Below are 26,182 nucleotides of genomic sequence, written 5' to 3'. Positions count from 1 at the left end.
ATAGCATCTTGGTGCCGCCATACAAAATGTTAATCTTGGGCTGCTAAGTTTTATTTTTTGATTTTCACCTTGAAGAGTCACCAAAAGTCATTTAATCTGAAATTGCTGAAAATCGTTTCTAGGTATTAATAATACCTTTCATATGAACTATCATTTCCAGCTGAATCTCTTCAGGTTCCACCTGCAAACTTGAATATTCGTGAAATATTGTAAATTTTTCACCCAAAATCCGTCAGAAAGTGGCTCCTGGACACCTGCTATACCGTTTCAATGTTGATGAAACTTCTGTCAGTGTTTTCTAATGACATAACACACATAATTAACCAGATGAGATGCGGGCAGGTCTATAGCATATTGGTGCCCCCATACAAAATGTTAATCTTGGGCTGCTAAGTTTTATTTTTTGATTTTCACCTTGAAGAGTCACCAAAAGTCATTTAATCTAAAATTGCTGAAAATCGTTTCTAGGTATCAATAATACCTTTCATGTGAACTATCATTTCCAGCTGAATCTCTTCAGGTTCCACCTGCAAACTTGAATATTCGTTAAATATTGTCAATTTTTCACCCAAAATCTGTCAGAAAGTGGCTCCTGGGCACCTGCTATACCGTTTCAATGTTGATGAAACTTCTGTCAGTGTTTTCTAATGACACAACACATATAATAAACCAGGTGAGATGCGGGCAGGTCTATAGCATCTTGGTGCCCCCATACAAAATGTTAATCTTGGGCTGCTAAGTTTTAATTTTTGGTTTTCACCTTGAATATTCACCAAAAGTCATTCAATCTGAAATTGCTGAAAACCATTTCTAGGTATTAATAATACCTTTCATATGAACTATCATTTGCAGCTGAATCTCTTCAGGTTCCACCTGCAAACTTGAATATTCGTGAAATATTGTAAATTTTTCACCCAAAATCCGTCAGAAAGTGGCTCCTGGACACCTGCTATCCCGTTTCAATGTTGATGAAACTTCTGTCAGTGTTTTCTAATGACACAACACATATAATAAACCAGGTGAGATGCGGGCAGGTCTATAGCATCTTGGTGCCGCCATACAAAATGTTAATCTTGGGCTGCTAAGTTTTAATTTTTGGTTTTCACCTTGAATATTCACCAAAAGTCATTCAATCTGAAATTGCTGAAAACCATTTCTAGGTATTAATAATACCTTTCATATGAACTATCATTTGCAGCTGAATCTCTTCAGGTTCCACCTGCAAACTTGAATATTCGTGAAATATTGTAAATTTTTCACCCAAAATCCGTCAGAAAGTGGCTCCTGGACACCTGCTATCCCGTTTCAATGTTAATGAAACTTCTGTCAGTGTTTTCTAATGACACAACACATATAATAAACCAGGTGAGATGCGGGCAGGTCTATAGCATCTTGGTGCCGCCATACAAAATGTTAATCTTGGGCTGCTAAGTTTTAATTTTTGGTTTTCACCTTGAATATTCACCAAAAGTCATTCAATCTGAAATTGCTGAAAACCATTTCTAGGTATTAATAATACCTTTCATATGAACTATCATTTGCAGCTGAATCTCTTCAGGTTCCACCTGCAAACTTGAATATTCGTGAAATATTGTAAATTTTTCACCCAAAATCCGTCAGAAAGTGGCTCCTGGACACCTGCTATCCCGTTTCAATGTTGATGAAACTTCTGTCAGTGTTTTCTAATGACACAACACACATAATAAACTAGGTGAGATGCGGGCAGGTCTATAGCATCTTGGTGCCGCCATACAAAATGTTAATCTTGGGCTGCTAAGTTTTAGTTTTTGATTTTCACCTTGAAGAGTCACCAAAAGTCATTTAATCTAAAATTGCTGAAAACTATTTCTAGGTATTAATAAAACCTTACATATGAACTATCATTTGCAGCTGAATCTCTTCAGGTTCCACCTGCAAACTTGAATATTCGTGAAATATTGTCAATTTTTCACCCAAAATCTGTCAGAAAGTGGCTCCTGGACACCTGCTATACCGTTTCAATGTTGATGAAACTTCTGTCAGTGTTTTCTTATGACACAACACACATAATAAATCAGGTGAGATGCGGGCAGGTCTATAGCATCTTGGTGCCCCCATACAAAATGTTAATCTTGGGCTGCTAAGTTTTATTTTTTGATTTTCACCTTGAATATTCACCAAAAGTCATTTAATCTGAAATTGCAGAAAACTATTTCTAGGTATTAATAATACCTTTCATATGAACTATCATTTGCAGCTGAATCTCTTCAGGTTCCACCTGCAAACTTGAATATTTGTGAAATATTGTAAATTTTTCACCCAAAATCCGTCAGAAAGTGGCTCCTGGACACCTGCTATCCCGTTTCAATGTTGATGAAACTTCTGTCAGTGTTTTCTAATGACACAACACACATAATAAACTAGGTGAGATGCGGGCAGGTCTATAGCATCTTGGTGCCGCCATACAAAATGTTAATCTTGGGCTGCTAAGTTTTATTTTTTGATTTTCACCTTGAAGAGTCACCAAAAGTCATTTAATCTAAAATTGCTGAAAACCATTTCTAGGTATTAATAATACCTTTCATATGAACTATCATTTGCAGCTGAATCTCTTCAGGTTCCACCTGCAAACTTGAATATTCGTGAAATATTGTCAATTTTTCACCCAAAATCTGTCAGAAAGTGGCTCCTGGACACCTGCTATACCGTTTCAATGTTGATGAAACTTCTGTCAGTGTTTTCTAATGACACAACACATATAATAAACCAGGTGAGATGCGGACAGGTTTATAGCATCTTGGTGCCGCCATACAAAATGTAAATCTTGGGCTGCTAAGTTTTATTTTTTGATTTCACCTTGAAGAGTCACCAAAAGTCATTTAATCTGAAATTGCTGAAAATCGTTTCTAGGTATTAATAATACCTTTCATATGAACTATCATTTGCAGCTGAATCTCTTCAGGTTCCACCTGCAAACTTGAATATTCGTGAAATATTGTCAATTTTTCACCCAAAATCTGTCAGAAAGTGGCTCCTGGACACCTGCTATACCGTTTCAATGTTGATGAAACTTCTGTCAGTGTTTTCTAATGACAGAAAACACATAATAAACCAGGTGAGATGCGGGCAGGTCTATAGCATCTTGGTGCCGCCATACAAAATGTTAATCTTGGGCTGCTAGGTTTTATTTTTTGATTTTCACCTTGAAGAGTCACCAAAAGTCATTTAATCTGAAATTGCTGAAAACCATTTCTAGGTATTAATAATACCTTTCATATGAACTATCATTTGCAGCTGAATCTCTTCAGGTTCCACCTGCAAACTTGAATATTCGTGAAATATTGTAAATTTTTCACCCAAAATCCGTCAGAAAGTGGCTCCTGGACACCTGCTATCCCGTTTCAATGTTGATGAAACTTCTGTCAGTGTTTTCTAATGACACAACACACATAATAAACTAGGTGAGATGCGGGGAGGTCTATAGCATCTTGGTGCCCCCATACAAAATATCCAGTAACCAACAAGAGCGTCAGTAAGTAAACGTCGTATTTTTTTGAATTTATTTATTTTAGAACATATTTTAGTGTTTATATAAATACCTAGCATTATTATTCCAATGTTTTTGGGGCTTTTTTACGTGTTTTAATTGATAAAGTATGCAATGACTGAAGTGACCATCTTAATTTGGTCGGGTATTCAAAGGCTGCTAACTTTAGGCTGCTAACTTCACACACCTAATCTTAAAAGCTTTCTCAAATATGCAACACTGGCCCCTAAGGCAGCGTTCGATGTACCTATTCAATTTACAAATTTAACCCGGCATCACTAATTTTAATCTGGGATGAAATCTAGATGCGTACTAAGCCGTTCGTTATCGATGGATTTCGTTTATAAATCCGGAATAAATACTTAAACATGGGTTTATAAAGCTCTAGGGTCATACTTAATGTTTATACATTATTTTAGGTCAAATCCGCAGCGTTGCAAGCTCCTCAAGATACATGGTGTTGTTATACGTTTGCACTTTCAGTTGAAGAAATTTAAAATAATATGCGTGAAGTAGTGAGTGGTAAACGAAGCTACATGAAAAACAAAAACTGGATTCAAGAATTTTATTTGGTCTAGTAGGAGGTAAACATACTTACTTGAAGTCCTCACTCCAGGGTGGGAGGATTCCATTATGATTCCGATTTCTACGTGTTATTAACATGACGAAACCTGAAGTTTTTGGCAACAACTCACCAAACGGAAGGAAGAAACACCAGTAGTTTCTACTGGCGTGATTCAAAACAGATTAAGTATTAAAAAAACATATTAAGTATATTTTATTGCCAATGAATATATATTATATTACAGATTATGTGGAATATGTAAAACTAGCGGATGAATTTAAAACGGTCAGGATAAAAGTATCAGGGGAATAATTCCGACGCTAAATGTTTGTATCAGACAGTAGCAGCACTAAAAATGACCGAGTAAAGATATAAAATTTCATAATTCAGGTAATTAAATTTAACGGTAGTAGTATGGTTGCGCGGGGTAGGCGGAGTAGGCGAGGGGCGCGGGCGCGTAGGGCGAGTAGACGGCGGGCAGCGCGGGCGCGGCGGCGGCGGGCACCACGTAGTCGTAGCCGTAGGGCAGCAGCTGCGGGGCGGGCGCGGGCGCGGGGGCCGGGGCGGGCGCGGCGCGCGGGGCCGCTACTGCCACCGCCACCAGAGCGAAGAGGTAGATCTGGAAATAATAATAGTGGTGGATCATTTCTTAGCGGGTGAGTGATTCAGAATAAGAAAAAGAATCACCGCGGCCTATCTTAAAGTTATCGCACTTCACCATTTGAAAAGGGAAACCCTTAAGGTATAAGTAAGGTACCATAATTACATAGATAGATCTGTATCATTTATAAACTTCCAACGAAATTCACCCAAGTAGGTAAAGCTACGATTATTAAAATAGTTAATACTTACAACTTTGCAGAGCATTGTGTTATGTGTGTTAGTTAACCACTGTGTTCCACGAATAACTTGATGATGATCGATGTCGGTGACAATTTATACCTGAAAATTAACCTTGAACTTCAAAATATTACTTATATGACTGATCTAAATTTAGATCGTTTATGATATGCAGGCCCTGGCGGGAACGCAACACACAATGCTAGTACCTGTCTAAATTATTACATGCGATACAGAATACACTTGTCTGGTTGTTTGAATTTATTTAATCTGATATTTTGCAGTTTTGTTATTGTTAATATACCTACATACACGTACAGTTAACTATCTACATATTATACATCAAATACTGACACATCTTTACACACATTTAAAATAAAAGTTTTTTTTTTATAAATTAAATTTGGCTTTATAGTGCACTAGCAGTTTCCGTGAGATACGCTTCGCCTTAAAAAGTATTCCCGTGGGAACCTCGTGATAAAAAGTAGTGTATGCGTTAATCCAGGATGTCAACTAACTCCATAACAAATTTCATTCAAATTGCTTCAGCCGTATTTTGACGTGAAGAAGTTACAAACATACATACTTACACAATCTTTCGCATTTATAATAATATATTAGGTAGTAGGAGTAGGAGTAATTTCGGGATAGGAATGACAATCATTTTATTTATCGCTTTTTTCAGTATTTCGCTGCTCGTGCGTTTGCCATTGTAATTCGTCGAAGAGCCAACTACAAAGTTTTACAGACTCATAAAAAAACAGCTTATTTAAAGTTAGTATGTTAACGGTTCCACTATTACATACTAAAGAAAACCCGCAAGACAGTGCTAGTCTACAGTGCGGGGGTGTAACCGGACTCCGGAACTCCATTGTCCTGTCACAGATGTGAAGATTGTGATGTCACAGAGTATCAAACACGTATACAAGAGAGCTTCTGTACCGACCTACCTCCGCTGTATCATAACCAAAGCATAAACACGATCGAATGATGTGATCTAAGCCCCTCGCTGATATGACGCACTGAGCGTCAATCGCTATCAAAATAGATGCTAATCCCTTAGGAGCGATATTGCACTGGGCCGATGTAGCGACAACCAACCTACATCGAAGTCGTGGAAAAACCCATAGGACTATTTCACTGCGCTCAAACTCAATCAGCCACCATAATCGTATATTCTGTGCCCTTTACAGGTATAATGAACTTAGTACAATAGAGCACGGTGGTGTGGCGCGTTGTGTTAACGATATTATATGCAGCGATGTAAGTTGATGGTGAATATTATAGTACGTAAGTATACATAAGTAATATACTTTCTAGTCATAGTGTAACGTAAATGATAATTAATTACCTAGCCTGTCATAGTTCATACGTATAATGTAAATGCACAATGCACATGGTTCCAACAGCTATGGTAGGTATCTAATTGGCAAAGTCTAGGACAGGTAAGTAGTAGCCAGTGCTTAAATGATTTTGAGCACAATAATAAATTATTTAGTTCAGAGGGTGACTAAACACGATTTCTGTAAAGTCCTTATTAACAAAGTTAAAGTAAAGCTTTGGAGGTATTTTGTGTAATCAGACAGTAGGACAATAGATATCTATATATATATATATTGTCTACTAACCCATACGCCTTTTGATGTCGGATTTCATTAAATTTACGAATAAGTATACTTAAGTGTTGTTACTGGTAACGCCTGTTGCTTGGCTTCGCTTTGCTAAGAATTCACGTTAATGCTATTGGTTGCCTTTATTAAATGAATAGGCAGTTTCTTTTCCCTTTGAACGGACGGAAAATTACGAAATGTGACTTGTCACATTATTCCGGTTTTTGTATTAAATATTTTAAAACAAAACGGCTTCTGAAATAATCAGATTCTGACTTAGCCAATATATAACATTTAAGTAAATTGTATGCGTCCCTATACATTAAAGGTTAAAGTTTTATCAGTGAATGTGCTAAATAATTATAATAAGGATCGTAATTATCAGGAAATATATATGGGCTCTATCTATCATTGTTTATTTATGTTGCCACTTCCAGCCGTCACTCCAACTACTTACATTAAATAAAGTGTATACCTATACTTTGTAAAATTTAGAGACAGCAACTGTAGTCGTCCACTATTTTTCCATTCTTTACCAACAATACGGAACCAATCGATTTTTTATTCATTTATTCCAAGTCGCAAAAAATCATGGCTTCATAAACCCAATAACATAAATACGGCAAATTATTAATAGGAAACATGCGTTTCCGTTTCACATGTGTAGCCTTCTTGACGCAAACACCTTTGTGAGTTTCTTAGAAATTTCCTTTCAGAGACAATGTGTGTAAAAAATTCTAAAGAAAAGACGCGTGATTTTTTTTTCTATAGGAGGGAGGTGTAGAATATAGAATCTGAGCCATCGAAGTTTCGTCCACGTGTCCACGTGTCTTGCAGAAATGTGTATTTGAGATATTATTATTTGCATCACACGTTTTTTCTAGACTGAAAGTACCCATTTAATCGTTAGTAATAGATCCATGATAGTGATAAAAACAGAAGAGAAAATCCGCAATAAAATAACGTACTTATCTCACTTTTTATCTACTATTTGTATATATTTTATTGCGACTAATTACTAAGAAACCTATCTTATTTTTCGGAGATTCGATGACTAAAATACAGTCCACATATAAGCACATACCCACTAAAACGCCCGAACACATATCATCTGCATCCTCGTAAATAATAAACCCTACCAGAGACTTTCGAATTTATTGTTCTCCAGGTAATACAAACCTATTAACCAGAGCAAGGAACGCAATTGTATCGAAGCTGCAGTTACGCGTAGATGTTTACCTTCAGCACGTCGTCGCCGGCAACAGGTGCTCAACACATAAAAACTTTACAGCTGAGTCCCGTGTCACGAACCCACTACTACCGCTTCAAGAGGCAACCCCGACTATACCTGAGTACCACCTCTAATGCAGTGGGATAAAGTCGAGGTTACCACAACACAGTCGTAAAGCACTGCACGCTTAGTTAGGTAATAAGTAAAAGATCGCGTTGTACGTAGCGAATGAGCGTTGATTGAGCATGCCGCCGCCGCTTCTCACGTGATCCGCGAGCGCCTGTAACCTGCCAGGCAAATCTGTGACGCAGGCATTTCCGATTCTAAACTATGGATTCTTTGCCTTATCAAAGTCACGTTTCTAAGTGGGTTTAAGAGACTGTAGAACCAATGGAAGCATGTTAGGTAGAGAATAAATTACATGTGATTATAGTTACTAAATACCTACTGATCTATGATTTTAGACTATGTCCTATGTGTGAAGTTAGTTTTTCAGTCTCCTACCTACCTCCTTCAGAACGATACATGAAGGCTACTTTTTAGTAAAACACGTTTCAATGTAGCCCTGAGCTCTAAGGGTACCTTGCCATGAAAGCTTTCGTGATATCGAGGCTTATAGTATAAAGTGTTATCATCAAGAGGCCCTGAATAAAGTGCAGGGGGTCAACTGTTCCCGCCTGGCGGACGTGCCCGCTGCAGCCGCCGCCGCCGCCGCCGCGTAGGGCGCATGCGCCAACAGCCCTACATAAGGCCGCGCCGCGCCGCCCTCCTCACAATCGTACCTGCGACCTCCACTAGCACCCTCGCTTACCGAGCTCCACATACGAACGCGAACTACGAAAAAGTTTACAACTTACCCAACACTAACCGTTGGCAACGTAACGCGCCCACAGCCAAACAACGAGTGTTTCTGTGTTTCCGAGTGCAGTTTAAGACGAACTTATGAAAAGCAAGGTTGAAATCGAATTTGTGGCGTGTGAGAAGTGCCACTTATCGGAGAACGTAGACGGCTCAGCAGCTGCCAGCAAGCGGCGCGAGTCCACCGCTCCGAAGATCGTCGTGTGTCCCCCGATGGAGGAGATGAGTGCTCCGGTGCCGGCGGGGCGCGGCGGGCGGCTGCTGCGGGCGCTGGGCCGGCGCCTGCCGCGGCGCTCCAACGACGCCGACTCGCTGGATAGCTCCAGCAGCGACAGCTCGGAGCCGCGCGCCGACGACCGCTCGTCCTGCTCCGCCAGCGACAGCGGCAGCGACGGCTCCGAGCGCCAGCGCCGCCACCGCTCCACCGTGTCCCTGCGCCGCGTGTTCCAGAGCCTCAACCTCACCTCGCGCTCGCACTCCAGCTCGCCCACCGAGCGGACGCGCGCGCCCAAGAAGCAGCAGCAGCCCAAGCGCATCCTCCGCCAGCCCGTCACCTACACGTACGTGCGCGGCCTCTCCGGCCTGCCCACGCAGAGGGTGCCCCGCCACATGGTCTACTGCCCCTCGTCGGGACTCCACCGATAAGCCTAGCCGCAACGCTCATTTCAAGTACATTTGTAAGGCATGCGGTCGGAGATCAAGACTGGTTAAAGTAATCGAGTAGTTTAAAAGCGCTAGAGAGACTTGTTCTCGCATATCAGTAGCGGGGCCGATCGCTGAAGACAGGACCAAGGCGGTCGCTCCGGCTGACCCGTGAATTGCCTAGTTCTATAAGACTGTGCGAGAGTAGACGTGTGGACGCTTCACTATGTAGGTCCGACATGGAGTAGATGTAACATTGTTATTTATCATTCTACATAAAAGAGCACTTCGAACACAAATCTATGAAAATTGTTCTCACCTATCTCTTACTTCGAACACCAAGTAGAATATAAAATTTTCATTCAAGGAATGTTTGTTAAAATATCACTCACCAATTTGATAACTGATACAGAAGTTCTTTATTAAATTAATACTAAGCATAGTGCCTTTCCATTATTGTTATTTACTACTAACTAGAGTAGTTGTACTGTACAGCGGTACCCAACTTAGGAATTTACTAACTTTATTGCTGTGTATAAAGGAATTATGATTACATTGTAACCTTCCATAACATCAAATCACGATCATCTATTACTAAATTATTAAAATTGTATTCAAATGTTTGAGTAAACTTTCGAATTTCATGAGGTGCGACGACTATTTGTCTAAAATATACATAATGTCTATTACCGGATCATAACTTAAGATTGTAATAAGCTGCATACCCGCTGTATACTACTGTAGATAGACTAAATATATCAATTAGACTAAGAACCTAATCTAGTTGTTTTTACTGTAAAGTAAGATAGACTTTCATATAAATAAAAAAATCATTGAAAATATTTACCTCTTTGAATTTACTACCTCTGCAACCTACCCAAAGAATTTTAGCTGAATCCTGATATGGTAAGAAATAAAGTAAGTATAAGAGACACTTAGCTCTCTCAATACCCTCTAACACTAATAGTAGCATCACCAGAAAAGCTTCCTAAAAGCAGAAAAAGCTCAACAACAAAACAAAACAAACGAGTTTTTGTTCATCACGGTCCATATGATGGCGAGAGTATGTCGCAGTCACAGTCACACGCCGCGCCCACGCACCATCCACACGTGAACTACAATACTAGCAGGAAAAATACATACTGATTCAAACCCTATGATACTGCAATACAACTTAAAATGCTAATTATTAGCCCCAACCCGTGCTGAAGTACTCATAATTTAAATAATTGTTTGCAACAATTGGCTGAAAAGCTGAAATGTATCCTGCAAATTATCAACTTGCACTTCGATATTAATCTGTTTGGATATTAACTGAATTCTTTGAATATAAACATGACTGTTGTTAAAGTTACTAGAGAAGTATTTGCTGGTTTTGAAAAGCTTACTAAATCAAAAACAAAACTATTGTAAGAAAGAAAGCTGTAAACTTACAAAGGCGTTGGAAAAGTAAGCGCTTATAAGTTTCTAACTTTCTGTATATGGCCTAAGTACTTATATAGAAAATGGGTATTATGAATATGTAGTTGTAATCAATCGAAATGTTTATAATCTAAGCTTACTACAACCACACTTAGGACTCGGTCCTAGTGTATTTATTAAGACGTTCTTTGATAGTACCTAGGATAAGATTTTTAATAATAGTATCGCTTGTAACTATTTGAATAAAGTATTTTTTCAGTACATATTTTACCAAAATGTGCGAAGAGGGTCTTGCTTGCTCAATATTAACTTAGCCAGGAATGTGTCATAAAAAAATCACGAATTTTAATTATTTTCATAATGTTTCACTCTAAACTATGTAACCTGCTCTAGTAATCTGATTTTTACTTCATGAAGTTACATAATAAGGATAGCGACTTCAGTAGAGCATCCAAGTTTTCTTCTGTAGTCTGTAGTTATATCGCGTGTCTCAAAAGATAATACTTTTATAACGGTGACGTTGTTTGAAACTTTTTGATTTGTAAAGAAAGGTCAAAATATTAATAACTGAGAGCTGGAAAATTCATTCTCTAACTGAGGGCTGGATAGTTGTACCTAGGTAATATTTTTAATATTGGCAATATCGAGTAAGGCAATTCACAATTCTCTTTCGTCTATTTTGCTTTAACAATCCATCTATTTTCGTTTTCCTAATGTAAAAATGGATCATCCATAATGTCACGAAAAACGTTGACCGCATCCATATAACTTCTCACCTTTAAATATAGATAAGAATCACAAATAGATACTAGCAGCGAGGAATCCAATATAAATTTTGACCTATTTAGTCGAAATAGACGCTGCTAACACATTTGGATGCTTCGTCATAAGTTCTGCAGTGCGGTGTGCTGCATAATTTAGCACCGTTGTCCGTATTTTCTATTTTCAAATGTTGGGCACAGATCGAGCGGGGTGAACGACCGGATGTCCGGATGCACATATCGACCGAACGCCGATCCCTAGCTTTTCCGTAGTAGGTAAAGCTAAAACATACCACTTCTGTTTGGCTTTCACTAGGTTATCACGAACGTACATTTAAAATACAGTAACAAAATATATTATAATCAAATAATAAAGCCTAACTAAAACTAACTAATATAAAATTAAAATTAAACTAAAAAGAAAATGCTGGCCAGATCGCTGCCACTGTCGGGTAGGGTACCCAAGACGCTGGCCGCGTTACCCCGCTGTATAGCGATGCTTATGTGCGAGGTAAGAGCCAGCCCTAGGGTCCCTTGAGACTTCTATTAGTCTGATGCTGATGTCTTTAAAATAGTAAATATACCCGACAGTGGCAGCGATCTGGCCAGCATTTTCTTTTTAGTTTAATTTTATATTAGTTAGTTTTAGTTAGGCATTAATAATAATTTAATTAAGAAGTAGTATGTAAAATGAAGACGTTCAACAATATCACATAATAATTCTGTTAACAGATAAAAAAAACAAAATCTAATAAAATTGTTGCTGACGGCAGCTCTTTCAAGCTATTTGTTCATAGTACTTATGACTATAAATATATTTTCAGGCTCTGAAAGTGACTCCTTGTACAATTTGATTTTGATTATAAGAGCATCTTAACCTGTAGGACGGTTGATCGACCTCCTGGGAATTGATAAGAAACCGGATATTATTTCCTATGACAGAAATAAGAACTGATTGAAAACCGGTTTATATACTTACCGGTTCCTACACCCGAGAACAATTATTTATTATCTATTTTTCTTATCTTGTGATGATTGAGCCTCGGGCCGCTGTGTGTTTACTGAAGCTAACGTGTAGACTTAGGACGTGTAAGTTTCATCCCTCACATCATAAGTAATAGCTTATTAATATAGGAGTAGTATGAAATGGACATTTTAAATAAACCATAACTATAAAAAATCATATATACTTAGACTCAAACTTACTAAATTTTTTTCATAATTATAACCTGAATCAATTAAAATAACTACACTGAATAGGCAATCTACATCCACTTTGGATATAATCAGCAAACGTTTGCAGAGAGATATTGGTAGAGAATAAAAAATATAATTATATTAGTGCCTAAATAAAATATATATTGCTAATAAATATAAATGTTACAAGGCTACTCTCTATTTAAGGGCATTCCCGGTCTGCCACCAGCGTGCGTGTCCTACATTCAGTTTTTATGAAGTAGTTTAGTTGTACAGCAGTAAGTAAGCAAGTACATGTTCTATTCAGTGTTTATGGGCTTTTACACTGCCGGGCGATGAAAAAGCTCCACTCACAAAATTCCGACAACAAACGACCGCAATTTTTTCAAACATTTAATTTTAAATTGAAACAAAAAATTACCGATTTTAAATCATATTATCGATTTTAAAATGTACTTCAATGTTGCAGAAGACGGCCTTTTCCGTTTAGAAGTAATTTAGTGGTTTTCTGAGTGGAACCTTTGCCCGTGAGTGTATAATTACACATTTTCCACATGCTTGTGTAATTGTGTATAACTTAATGATTACCTTAGTGGTTGTACTGATCAACTACCACTAGAGCTTGGATTATTTGTTCATATACAAAAATATTCCTATGTATTGGCGAACACTAAAATCTTTCACATGTGATAGATTTAATGCCAAGGCCAACCGTAATGACTGTGACATACTTCGGTGTTCCGAAAAGCATTCATTATAATTGTGCCTTCAATGATAGCTGTAAGTAATTCAAGGACTCCTATAAATCAAGGAATTACGACATAGACAGGACCTTAGTCTAATAATGCAAAGTAATTGTGAAAAGCTACACAAAATACTTGTCAAATTAATTATCCTTTTTCATGTGCCTAGACCTAGGTATATCGGGTTGTATTTGTAGTAAAAGTTCTGAGCCTTTTTTCTTTGCAATTTGAACCCCCATTACGGCATAATTACAACTAAATTTAGCACAGACCAAAATAGACCTTTCTCTGAAACACTTAATACATTTAGTGCGGTGGTGGTTTTGTGGTATACGTACTTAGCACTACTATCCGTTTACGGTATAAAGCTGTTCAAACTCATTAGTGCTCTCTTTTGAAAAATTATATTAGCATAGGTATAAATACATTAAATTTAACACAAAATATTTTGTGGTTACGTTACAATTCGCTCATTTTTGCGATCTTACGATTGGAATTCTAGCAGTAGTAAGGTACTCTAGCGACTTCTTACATAAAACGGCTGTGGCGCGTGACATCTTAAATCACGTTGACTTCTGAAATATGCATGCATGTAGGATGTAGGTACGTTCGTTCACATAATACTTTTATTAAAATCGAATGTTAATGTTGAAAAACAAAGCTTTCATATAAATTAGGTATTTCATTTACGCTGAAAACCCTGAAACTGACAACTCAATTATAAATTTTATTTTTAAGCTGCAGTGTTCGGCCTTTACGCATCAATCCCAACCGTGGCCTTTCCCGCAACACAGGCAGAAATAACCTTCAACACACGTATAACTAGAACACACCCCCAGCGTAGAAGATTCCATTGAAAACGCAGCGTACACCCGGTGAAAAGGTTTCGATACGCAGCCTTATCCCAAAGGAGCATCTGTTGTAGATGGTGTTTGGTCCGGTGTACGTTGCCTACGTCACTGGGACCCCATTTTGGGTTAGTAGGTCACGAGAGAGGACTACTAGCTGGTTGAGGTACGGGTGGGGGGGTGGTTTTTAAACCTACTGATGACGTCATGACGCAAGCCTTGGCCCCCGCCGCGCCTCCAGTATGATGAATGAATAGGTCGATTGGTGGTAACAAAATAATTTACCAGCATCTCCGTTTTCAGGAGCAGTGGTGAAGAGGCTGCCTCGTACTTGAGCTACAACCTTCAGACATGACGCAAGTTAATATTGAGATTTCAAATAAACCGATATAGCTACTACCCTTTAAATACATAACACTTAATTTGAATACAAGTCACATGTCGTTTGATAAGATTGTTCATTTGAAATCTTAATCAGGACTCGCGTTTTCGGTTTAATTAATGCTGTAGCTATGTCAGACATATTCCTGTTGTAATAACTACCTTGAATTACGGTATAATTCATAGTAACTGCCAGTTTCAATGAGGTAGGAACCTTATATCCTACTGATGACTGGTAGGTTATTTTATACGTTTAGTTAATGTCACAAAATATTATGCGTTTTTTGTACGTTGTTGTAAGTTTGTTAATAATAGTATCGTAAAGAAAAGATCACGAATCCTAGGTGGTAAAACTATAGGTATACATGACACTGTATATAAGGTCACTAACGTACCTCAGATCCATTCATATTCAATCTTACGGAAAAAAATACTATTATTAGAATGAAATTCGGTGTGAGCTGCGTCATTCATCTTGTGTGTAGTCAATTAGGTCAAATCGATCAAAAGAAGTCAATGTGAATTTCCGCTCGGAAATAAGTAAGTCATTCTTGAACGGCGGAAAAGCCGTGGGAAGTTATTAATAATTGAATTCAAATTGATATTCATTCTCCCCGATGTAATCAGCATTTTTGTTTTATTTATAAATATATGTCTTTATATTGTTTAAGAATTATTTTATGTTTGTATTTTTTGCATTTACACCAAATTATGAACTATGCAGTGTATATTGCATGATAGGCGACGTTTTATTATGTGAATCTACCTACGGATTCGGTAGCGAGTTAGCGAGATGTCGACTACTGCGGTTTGCCGACTTTTTCACTTAGGGTGTAGGACATCCAGGATCTAGATAGGTACTCGTATATGGGCTGATTCACAATGTTTTCATGATTTGCATTCACAACCGAGTGTAAGTAAGAAAAGTAGTATGGCCACATCTGACCAGCTTTGTTTAAGTGGCCGCTAACCAAACCTATTTTTAATTAAGTGACTTCAGTGCATTGTACTCATACAACAACGGCGATACGGCTCGCGACCTATTACGTGAGTACAAATGTACAGTGAAAAGCGGGTGAATTGCTTGCGAGTTACCTCTGACTACCCCTTTGGGGATTACAGTTGTGATAATATGTATGTATGATTTTTGTGCTCACTTGATTCATAGCAGGATATAGTGTAGCGAGGGACCCCACATCGGTAAGTGTGTTTTATCAATGGCCGCTCTGGATCATGGCACTATACAAAGGCTTTTCCAGGCTTTTAAGTGCTGTAAAAAAATATACTTTACCATTTTTTTATTACACTCATAGGCAATGAAAAAGTTCCATTAATAAAATCACTAAATTACTTCTATACGGGAAAAACTAACTTAATGACGCCTTCTGCAATATTAAGGTTTTTAATGGCTAATCTGAATATAAGAAAATAAACATTTTGTTCAAATACAAAAAAAATAATAAAAAGAATAGAGGTTATTTGGTGTCTGCATTTTGTAAGTGGAACTGTTTCTCTGCCCGTGAGCGCATTTTGATGCAGCTCGTAAAAATTGCAACGTCATTATCTACTGTCTTGAGGAGTTACTGCCTATCGCGTCTCAAAGGAAGATTCCTCTCATTGCGAGCACTGACCGCCCACGCCGCCCGGATATTACGCAGTTGGGGATCAAACTATCCCATGAGGCACTTAGTTTAGATGAGCTCTTGAATATCCTTTACTTCCAACTAACAAATTACTTATCACTTATACTATTCACAGCGTATAAAATACTGGTACTTTATACTCTTCTTATGAGTAATGTGTGTAATCTCTTATGGTGAAGGAAAACACCGTGAAGAAACCTTCATAGGAAGGGACCCGCAGTGGACCAGCGTCGTGGGAAATGGTCCAAGCTTGGGAAGGCAGTAATGACCTCGGGGATCTGCACAAATGTTCCATTCGAGAGAGTCAGCTGCTGGTACTTGCATCCCCACAGATAATATCATAGATCAACTCTAGTATCATCATGGACGTTGACAGTATATCTTAACTTTAGCTTAAAGGTTTATTATTTTTAACATAATGTCCTGTACTGGATCTGTCTTCGGGAAGTTCACTAAATATTTGACCATCTATAGTTCACGTTCCTCCTGAAAACTTTCTGGGCGTCTAGACCAGTCGGATATACAAATCCTGCTTTACAGGAGGGTTACTAAATTACCTCTAATAATAGGATGGCCATCTAATAAGGACGACTTTGACCAGCAGCGGACTAGCTAATATTATTTTATTTATCACGACCCATTACGTCCCCACTGCTGGGGCACGGGTCTCCTTCCAATGAAGGAAGGGTTTAGGCCTAGTCCACCACGCTGGCCAAGTGCGGGTTGGTGGACCCCAACACAAGCAAGCTTGTGCTGAGAGAGTTGTCGGGTAAGTGGGCAACCCGACTGTCAGATGTTTTCAAGCCGCCCGAAGGCCTCTGACTAGGCTTAACGACTGCTGCCGAAGCAGCAACCGGGACCCACGGCTTAAAGTGCCGTCCGAAGCACGGAAGCGTCCAGAAAAAGCACCACTTGAAATTGGTCACCCATCCAATGGCTGACCGTGTCAGTTGTTGCTTAACCTCAGCGATCAGTTACGATCACTGAGGAGGATTATTTTATTAATTAATAGTATATACTTTAAATTACTAATATTTTGTACCCAAAGCAGCTCTCTGTAGCTTTGTAGTAAAGATTTTAGTGGGTGGGGCCTAAACATGAGCATGACGCTAATTGCTAAGAAACTCCGTATTGCGTGGTAGGAAGCCACAACAAGTTTTTGGACCGGTTAGACTCAAAGTTGATCCTGTAACTATATACTGACACTATGTTTATTGATGGGTGTAATACTTTATTTTCTTAATGAGCAAAACACTATTTTTAAGCTTTTGCGAACTTGAAAATTATGTTTATCGATATGCCTTTGTCCTTACAAGTATATGTATATATTTAATGGTTATACTATGTGTTTTAATGCTTTGTGAATATCTGTCTTACAATTAATTAACCTGTATTACGATAGTATTAATTGTTTCTCTGAACATTGCTGGTGAGTGCAAGTACCCAACCTCAGAGTCGAGCGGGGCGGCGGCCGAGTCACGGGACTTTATTAACACCTTATTTTAGCGGCCACGTGACTGGAAGGTGCAAATGTTTAGATGATTTAAATTTTGATTTAATTAAATAACTGTACATATATGTGTATGTAGAACGCAGGCACAAGCACACACGTGCCCTGGGAGTGTGATCTTTAGTTTATTGGGCCGTGATTTTCGGATTATCAGGTCACTAAGGCTTATAATTATCTCACAAGCCTCGAATTTCTCAACAGAAACGTTTTTGTTTTTTATTGAGTAATATTTTTTCTAGTTTAAAACGAACCTTTTTACAATTTATTTACGTAATTAATTATAATATGTGTCTATTTCTATTTCCGGGGGACATCTGCTGACCATCCTTTAATCCTATTGAAAACTGAGTCTTCAAATTAAGAACACTAAGGGTGGATTCGTCCAAACATCACGTTACACGAGAATAACGACTATACCGGAATTAAAATTATACGCGAGTAAATATCTAGGATAAGTACATTTGCATTCTACCAAGTTATACCATGATTAAATTGAATGAACGAGGAACGAAACTGTAATGCAACTAAAATAAAAATAGCTGCGTTTCAAAGCATGCAATAGAAATGACATGCCAACTTAGTTTGAATGGATTATAAAAGTATGAAATTGTTTATGTTTTAATATTTTATTCGCTGTTGTTATTCTGAGACTTTGCCTTTTAACGTACTTTTGTTTATGTTTTGACAGATGTGTTTATATGTCATTATGACGGTTTTCTAATCAGCTGATGTGCTGCCGCCATTACAAAATTACTCTCGGATAAGCTCGTTACACGGTCAATTTTGGCGGTATAACATTTTATTCTTGGGATAAGCTAGTTATCTTGGTTTCAGGTTTGGTAGAATGCAAAATCCTGCTTACTCGCGAGTAACTGGTACTTTACTCGAGAGTAAAATTTACTCGACGTTGGCCGAATCCGCCCTTAGGGTTAATTCGTCCAAAAATCACGTTACACGAGAATAACTATACCGGAATAAAATTTATACGCGAGTAAATATCTAGGTTAAGTACATTTGCATTCTACCAAGTTATACCATGATTAAATTGAATGAACGAGGAACGAAACTGTAATGCAACTAAAATAAAAATAGCTGCGTTTCAAAGCATGCAATAGAAATGACATGCCAACTTAGTTTGAATGGATTATATAAGTATGAAATTGTTTATGTTTTAATATTTTATTCGCTGTTGTTATTCTGAGACTTTGCCTTTTAACGTACTTTTGTTTATGTTTTGACAGATGTGTTTATATGTCATTATGACGGTTTTCTAATCAGCTGATGTGCTGCCGCCATTACAAAATTACTCTCGGATAAGCTCGTTACACGGTCAATTTTGGCGGTATAACATTTTATTCTTGGGATAAGCTACTTATCTTGGTTTCAGGTTTGGTAGAATGCAAAATCTGCTTACTCGCGAGTAACTGGTACTTTACTCGTGAGTAAAAAGTTACTCGACGTTGGTCGAATCCGCCCTAAATTGATAGTCGTATCCTAAAATAGAACACGGAACCTCTGCGGGTGTGAAAGCCGAGCATTTATCACCCTGAGAGGCATTTGCAAAATATGTGTAGAATAGGATTAGTCCCAAGGAACATATTACACTTCACTGTAATCCTAATCTCGGTTGTAAACTTCGACGCGCTACCCAATCGGGCTCCCAACGCACCTTATATCGGTAATAGTATATTAACCGCTTAAATCCCTTGAAATCAAACAAGAAATCTATTGTCGTCAAGTGTGATATCGCGACTTCAAGAAGCAAACGTTTAAGATAAAAATCTGAGATCCAGACATGCAATTAAATATTCAATAAAAGTTTAATTTCCATGCACGAGGCCCAATCAACCGGCGGCTCGTGATCAGCCGTCACGCTACACCGTCGCGGCTCCAGGCTCCAGCCCAAGCTCACGAGGGTCCCAACTACTACTGCAATAGTAACTAACTACAGAACAACCGCCACAAGCCTCTGACTTGGCCCACACCCTTTTACAACACGATGGAAAGCTTCGCTGTGACGCACTAAGTGATGAATGTGAAAACGTGGTCACATTTTTTAAAGAAAATCTTGTATTTGTAGTGTGTCTTCAGAGGTTCGGACACGTTGCATTATCAGAATATACTTTTGCATATCGATTTAATAGGTATGTATAGTTTTATAGCTCTTTAATAAATATCAAAAATAGTTTGTACATTTAATTGCAACAATCAGTCAATCAAAGGCCAATATCAATTCAATGCTCGAAGCCTTAGCAGCGACGACCGGGGAAACAAAGGTACTTTGAATGGTAAAGAAAACGGTGCAAATGCACTCATTTTCTGCAGAGGGAAGCTGAATCGACCGTCAAGTCTCGGAGGAGTCCGATATCTAACACACCTACGTCAAAGACTCAAGGCTAGGATATCAGCTATTTTTAGATGATCTATCCATCTATTGAAACTACAAAAGTGATTTTGCTTGCTCAAAACTGTATTTGTTAAATAAAACGAAAATTTTAAAATGGTTGACTTTGTTTTATTAAAACTAGGTAGGTATTACAGAAATTTGTCCACAACCTACGGTCAGGGGAAGATTAACTTAAGTTTAGAGTTTTTCAATAATGAGTTCGATGAGTTAGTATGATTATTAGGTATACATATTGCGTACGTTTGATTTTGTTTCGTCCGATGTTTCCAAGTTTAAAGTATGCCTAATATAGGTACATACCTTAATAGTCATGGTCGTAGCTTACTTCTATCCTTATTTTAGGTTAATGGTACAAAATAGCGTCCTTCTTGCTTTCAGGGATCTTTGTTAGCTAATTTCTTTATAAGAACTCTTCATGGTTATTGGTTATTAGGAATCTACCTATCTAATATCATAGGAATATAAAAGGTGCACGCTAAGCATTTCGGAAAACAAGTAATTAGTATCTAGCTAAAAGATCACTTTTAGCGATAAGGCCGCCTTTATTGTTTTGTATTATAGTTTTTTAGTCTTAAATGTTATCTTAAGTGTTTTATGTACTTACAATAGTTATACTACTGCTGTATCATAGTGCTCTTAAAGCTATTCTAGTAAAAATATAGTCAAAAATACTCCAACCACAGAGAATCTTTCCTGCCGTATAAGCAGATATACGTATAAATAAATACCTTTTTATGACTATAATTTATTTTCAGTTGGTGAGTATAACAAGATAATCGCAGTGGAATCGTCTCGCCGGCCGCGACCTAGCCAACGTCGAACAAATTACCTTCTCCGTGTAATTTTCTTATATTGTGAAGGAAATGAATAGGTCTCACTGAATAAACTTAATTAGAGAAATATGGTTTCTTTTTTATATCAACTAAGTACTTAGAAAAATATACAAAAATAAGAAATAATTCATGTTATTATGCAGTAATTTTGTGTTTATTTAAGTAAGTACTGCGTAGTCATTTATAAGGTAGAGCATTTTTTTGGTAAAAAATAGATTTATATATTAAACAATACCTATATTTCAAAAAATATATAATGTCAAGTCTATTAACTATGTTATATACATGTTATTTATTTCTTTACTGTTTCCGTATAATTTATCTGAACGTAATAGTATTTCTTCTTCAACGTTTTGCCCACGTAAATGCGCAAATAAGTTTTTTATTGTGCGGTAGCCGGCACGTTTCTTAGCGCATGCACGGCAGAAGACATTGGCACAGACGTTAGTTACAATCACTGTAGTCACCCAAGAACGTGGCTAGATTCATGATCAAGTGCCGATATTATGACACATATACTCACGGGCAATGTAAACGTCCCACTCACAAAATGCCGACACCAAACGACTAAATTTTTTTAAAACATTTAATTTAAAATTTGAACGAAATATTATCGTTTTTAGTTGCTTATATCCTGGTGCTCTGTTAAATGTACTTCAATGTTGCAGAAGGCGTCATTAAGCTAACCTTTTCCGTTTAGGAGTAATTTGGTGCTTTTCTCAGTGGACCTTTTCATTGCCTGTGAGTGTATTTTCCCTAGGCAGTATTTTTTTATTTTTATTTTATTTTATTTATTGGAGAACAAACATAGGCAAACACATAGTAAGATTTCTATAAATTAAATAAAATTATCTAGGTGAATTTACCTCCTAGGACATTCTCACTAAGAAATCTATTACAAACATGAACTCTATAACATACAAACATGAACTCTATAAAATTTCATGAGATTAAAAGTACAGCCTCAATTAATCACTTCTGACTTCCTTGTATGTAGTGATAACAGTATACTGCTGAAATGACTTATTTCTTCATAATCATGAAAACATATTCGCTCTTATAAAAATTTACTTTTACCGCTATCTTCACGTCGGTCTTAATTTTTACATCTTGCTACAATGTAGTCTTGCTACGGCGTAGTCTTGCTACGACGTAGCATGGCTACGAGAATGCCTACGGCGTATCACATAGTGGGCGGGAGACAGAAATTGTTATTGAAACATTAGACTTCCAAGGACCATTAAATACGAAGAGTGACTAGTGATTCTTGTTGTTTACTTCTACAAGGCCAAGGCAATTAAGGTAAGCATTTGTTTACTTACGAACGGACACATCGTATAGTATTAAGTTATTGCCGATAAATGATTACATTGAATTGAAATGAATGAGTAAAACAATTATTGAAGATAGTTAAGTTGACAACATTAGGGAAGCAGCTGATGATTAGAGAGGTCTAATAGCGAGTGTTCAATAATGTTTTATTTAGCAAAGGGCTACGTGTACACTTTAAAATAAAAGTAAATAATAAATACAACATTCGTTAAAAACAAAAAAAAACTAAAACGCGCGTAAAAACTCGGCAGTACGCACGACTTTGCCCTGTATTCAGTCGACTGCACGACGCAATAAAAACGGCCGGTATTCAAACATGATTCAAACACGTTGATAGTGGATCTACGTCACTGCACCAATAATGTCGTGCGGAACAGGTCCCATGTTTCTCGCATTATAGGTCACGAAGATTTCATAGGAACTCTGCTAGTTACGATCTACTTCTACTATCTTCTGTCTTTAACATGTTGCAAAGATAGTATTGTTGCTCTACAGCACACCGACGCAAATCTACCTAAAAGTGTTTTCATACAATCTTAACAGTACTAATCGTACTATGCGGATACACTCTGAATTACTATACTGAATTAGAGTGTATCCGCTGTAGGTATATGATGTTGTTGTTCTTATTCATAACGTAATTGGGCAGTTCTTCTTTTTAACCTACATAATGGATAAAAAATTATCCCGAATTTGAAAAAAATAACTTTAGCTTTTTGGTGAACTCTAATAATTTTTATGATAGCTACATTTCTATTCTATCGAAAAAGGTGGTTGGCCGCGAAGTTTAAGTATTTTTTCAAGATTTTCAGAACATAATACGTGGATAAGGCAAAGAAAATTAGACCTTCGTCACAGAATCTTTTATTTTATTTTAACGAAATAGTCTTCGTCGATTAAAATGAAACTTTTTTGATACGTTAATAAACAAAATACCATTTTAGAAAACATATGAAGGAATGGATTTTTAGTAATAACAAAATATTTATTAAGTAGTTATTACCACTCTGTCACAATTTCAGCTAAAATGAAGCTTGTTTTTGCTATAAATATTTTTTCGCTACTAATTACAGTCAAAAATTAACAGCATAGACGTTAACATCCATGACTAATTTTAATATGATTTTTCCAAAGTTGCACTATTTATAACAGAACATATAAACGACCAAAAATAAGTTGACTACCAGGAGACACCAATCGTTACAGAGTGGTAAACGATGTGACATAGTTGTTATTCTATTCTTCTTCTTCTTCTTCTATCGTGTGAAATGCACTAAGCTAGCTTCCTCCAGTGTTTTGCTACTCTTATTGCGAGATCATTGGCCTTCATCAGGTCTCCTTGACTGCATTTTGGGGCATTAGGACACTCTATAAGGTGTGACGTTGTCTGGAGGCTTCCGCAACTGCATAGAGTGCTGGCATTGGCTGGGAGCATATCCCATCGCCTTAAATTGTCCTTCGTCCGGGCAACGCCAGCCCGGAGGCGGTTTAGAGTTTTCCATACAGACCACTCTTCACCCCCTCCAGCAGGCAGCTCCTCGGCTGGCTGGACAAACTGACGCAAGTGGGAAGTATCGGCTCTCCAGCGGCTCAACCTGAACTCCTGCGCTGTCTCGTTAGTCAGCGGTTCGGTTGTGACGAAGCTTCTGCGTGATTTAAGGCGCTGCTGCACTGGAACATGACCATACAGAGGATGGCGCAAGTCGTTCAGTTGTTTCCAGCGCTCTTTGGCCGCAGCGGCCTGTCTGCGAACCGCTGGCGGTGCTATTCCAGCGAGCAGGTATAGCTTATCAGTCGGAGTTGGTTTTAAGCAGCCTGTAACCAGCCGACAGGTCTCATTAAGCGCGATGTCCACCTTCCCAGCGTGAGCCGAGTTGTTCCATACTGGGCATGCGTATTCTGCCGCGGAGTAACTTAAGGCTAGGGCTGAGGTTCGACATGCGGGTGATTCTATTAAATATGCGGCAGCGTTTTGGAATAAAACAGTTTTATTTAAAAATAATAATTTAGTAACTTACTTATAAATCATTATGGTTTAAAGTTAGTCAAAAAAATTACTGGAGATATCTTTATTATTAGTATAACTAATGAAATCACACTTGAGAACCTCTGGAGAGTGAAATATCCGTATTTCAGGAACAAAGGACAAATTTGTTCCAACTACATAAAATTGTGTTTATCTGCACAAATAATATTTTCGGCAACCTAAAATGTAAGTAACATAATGGAAAATTACGTAATTTGTTAAAGTTTTAACCAGCCATATTTCGAAAATACAGCAGTGGCTCTTAGAACTTGAAAAAAATACTCTTTCCTTTTTTAATTGCCTTAGAAGCTGGAAGGACTTTAATGTTATCATCAAACATCCGATAAATCATTCTCCACCATATTAAACAGTCTACCACATTCATCGTCTGTTCTTGAGAACAATAGCACGAAATTACCTTTTTCACAAACGAAACTTTTTATTAATTCAGCGCAAGTGTATTGGACGTTCCTTTCGCTTCTTACTTTCACCAAAACGTGTATTTTCTCTTCAATTTTTCTTTGATGAATTTCCTCAGGTTGGAGTGTTTCGTAAAAATGTGACAGATTTGTCGTGTGACAGAGGGGTAAAATGTGTTGCAAAGTCGACTAGCATTTAAACAGTAACATAAAGTGTAATATTCACATGTTGATTGCAAAGTAATTGTTATTACCAATGAGTAAATAACAAAATTATAATTTAATTGTATTTTATTTAAACAATTACCTACGTGACGAAGCTGTCGCCGAATAAACACACGCACCTCCTGTCACACTTTGCGGGTGGCCGATACGCGGTGTCTGGATCTCAAAGGGGAAATCTTACCAAGGGGAAAAGGAGACCTAAACTCTGATCGATGGCAATAAGGACGAGGTGGCTCAAACAAATATTTTAAATGACAACCTACGTGACAGAATGTAACTACTAAAACATTAGGTAGTAAGAGACAAATTTTCAACATTTTTTTAAAATATTTCTGAAATCATTTAAAAATATATATTTTGTTTTACTAAATAGGTAATATCTTCTGGAGTTCAAATAAATTTTTATATTTTATGTCGTCATATATATTTTTTGTAACATTATCGAATATGCGCAGGATGAAGTGGCGGGAGACAGCCAAGATTCGTATGAAATACACCTCTGTCACGCGGATTTACCACTCTGTAACGTAATTTTAAATACAAAAATATAAATTTATATTTTTGTAAACGTGCACAGCCGTTGTGTTTTTAGTACAATGCACGCTGAAATATAAATAAATAAATAAATATTTGAAAAACTCATGATTTTTTCTTCACAACTGATGGAGACTAAGTTATGTAGGTTAAAAAGAAGAACTGCCCAATTATCTAGCCCTTTTATTTCATGAAAAACAATTCAGTTAATACAAAACTTTAAAGATATATAATAATGTCAGAGCACCCTAAGTTTAGTTTTCAATTAGTGAATATGGTACAGTAACTTTATCTGTAATCAACTGTAGCTTTATGCTGAGTCAGAGCCCTTTCACTGCCACAGCGTAAAATGCACAAACTATTTGTTATGCTATTTATTGATTGTAAAGCTAATATATATAATAAAATAATATCTGTTGAGTTTTGTAAAAGTGAATAAATGATTTATCCATCAATGTTTATCAATGTTTGTTCAGAATTTACAAACATGAAATTAGTTTAAAACAAGTTACTAATTTCATTTTCTTAAAATATTGAAAACAAAGTCAAAACATCAACAAAACGACAGTTGAATGAACTGAAACTGCCCTTCCGTGTTTTCAGCGTGTTATTATTATTATATTATCTTC

The 26,182-nt window shown here is 37.3% G+C and overlaps 1 protein-coding gene across 1 annotated transcript; it reads left to right on the top strand.

Annotated features, from left to right (window-relative positions):
- Positions 1-8,238: 8,238 nt before the first annotated feature.
- LOC105391045 lies at positions 8,239-10,108 on the top strand. Its single transcript, XM_011562451.3, has one exon. It carries the CDS (start codon positions 8,715-8,717, stop codon positions 9,273-9,275), a length of 561 nt encoding a protein of 186 aa, XP_011560753.2. The 5' UTR covers positions 8,239-8,714; the 3' UTR covers positions 9,276-10,108.
- Positions 10,109-26,182: the final 16,074 nt, after the last annotated feature.

Source organism: Plutella xylostella, chromosome 29 (assembly GCF_932276165.1).
Source record: "Plutella xylostella chromosome 29, ilPluXylo3.1, whole genome shotgun sequence".
NCBI lineage: Eukaryota > Metazoa > Arthropoda > Insecta > Lepidoptera > Plutellidae > Plutella > Plutella xylostella.
This window is presented reverse-complemented; position numbering and strand designations above follow the sequence as displayed.

Coding starts and splice junctions, on each gene's coding strand:
- LOC105391045 (XM_011562451.3), top strand. CDS start 8,715: ATGAAAAGCAAGGTTGAAATCGAATTTGTGGCGTGTGAGAAGTGCCAC.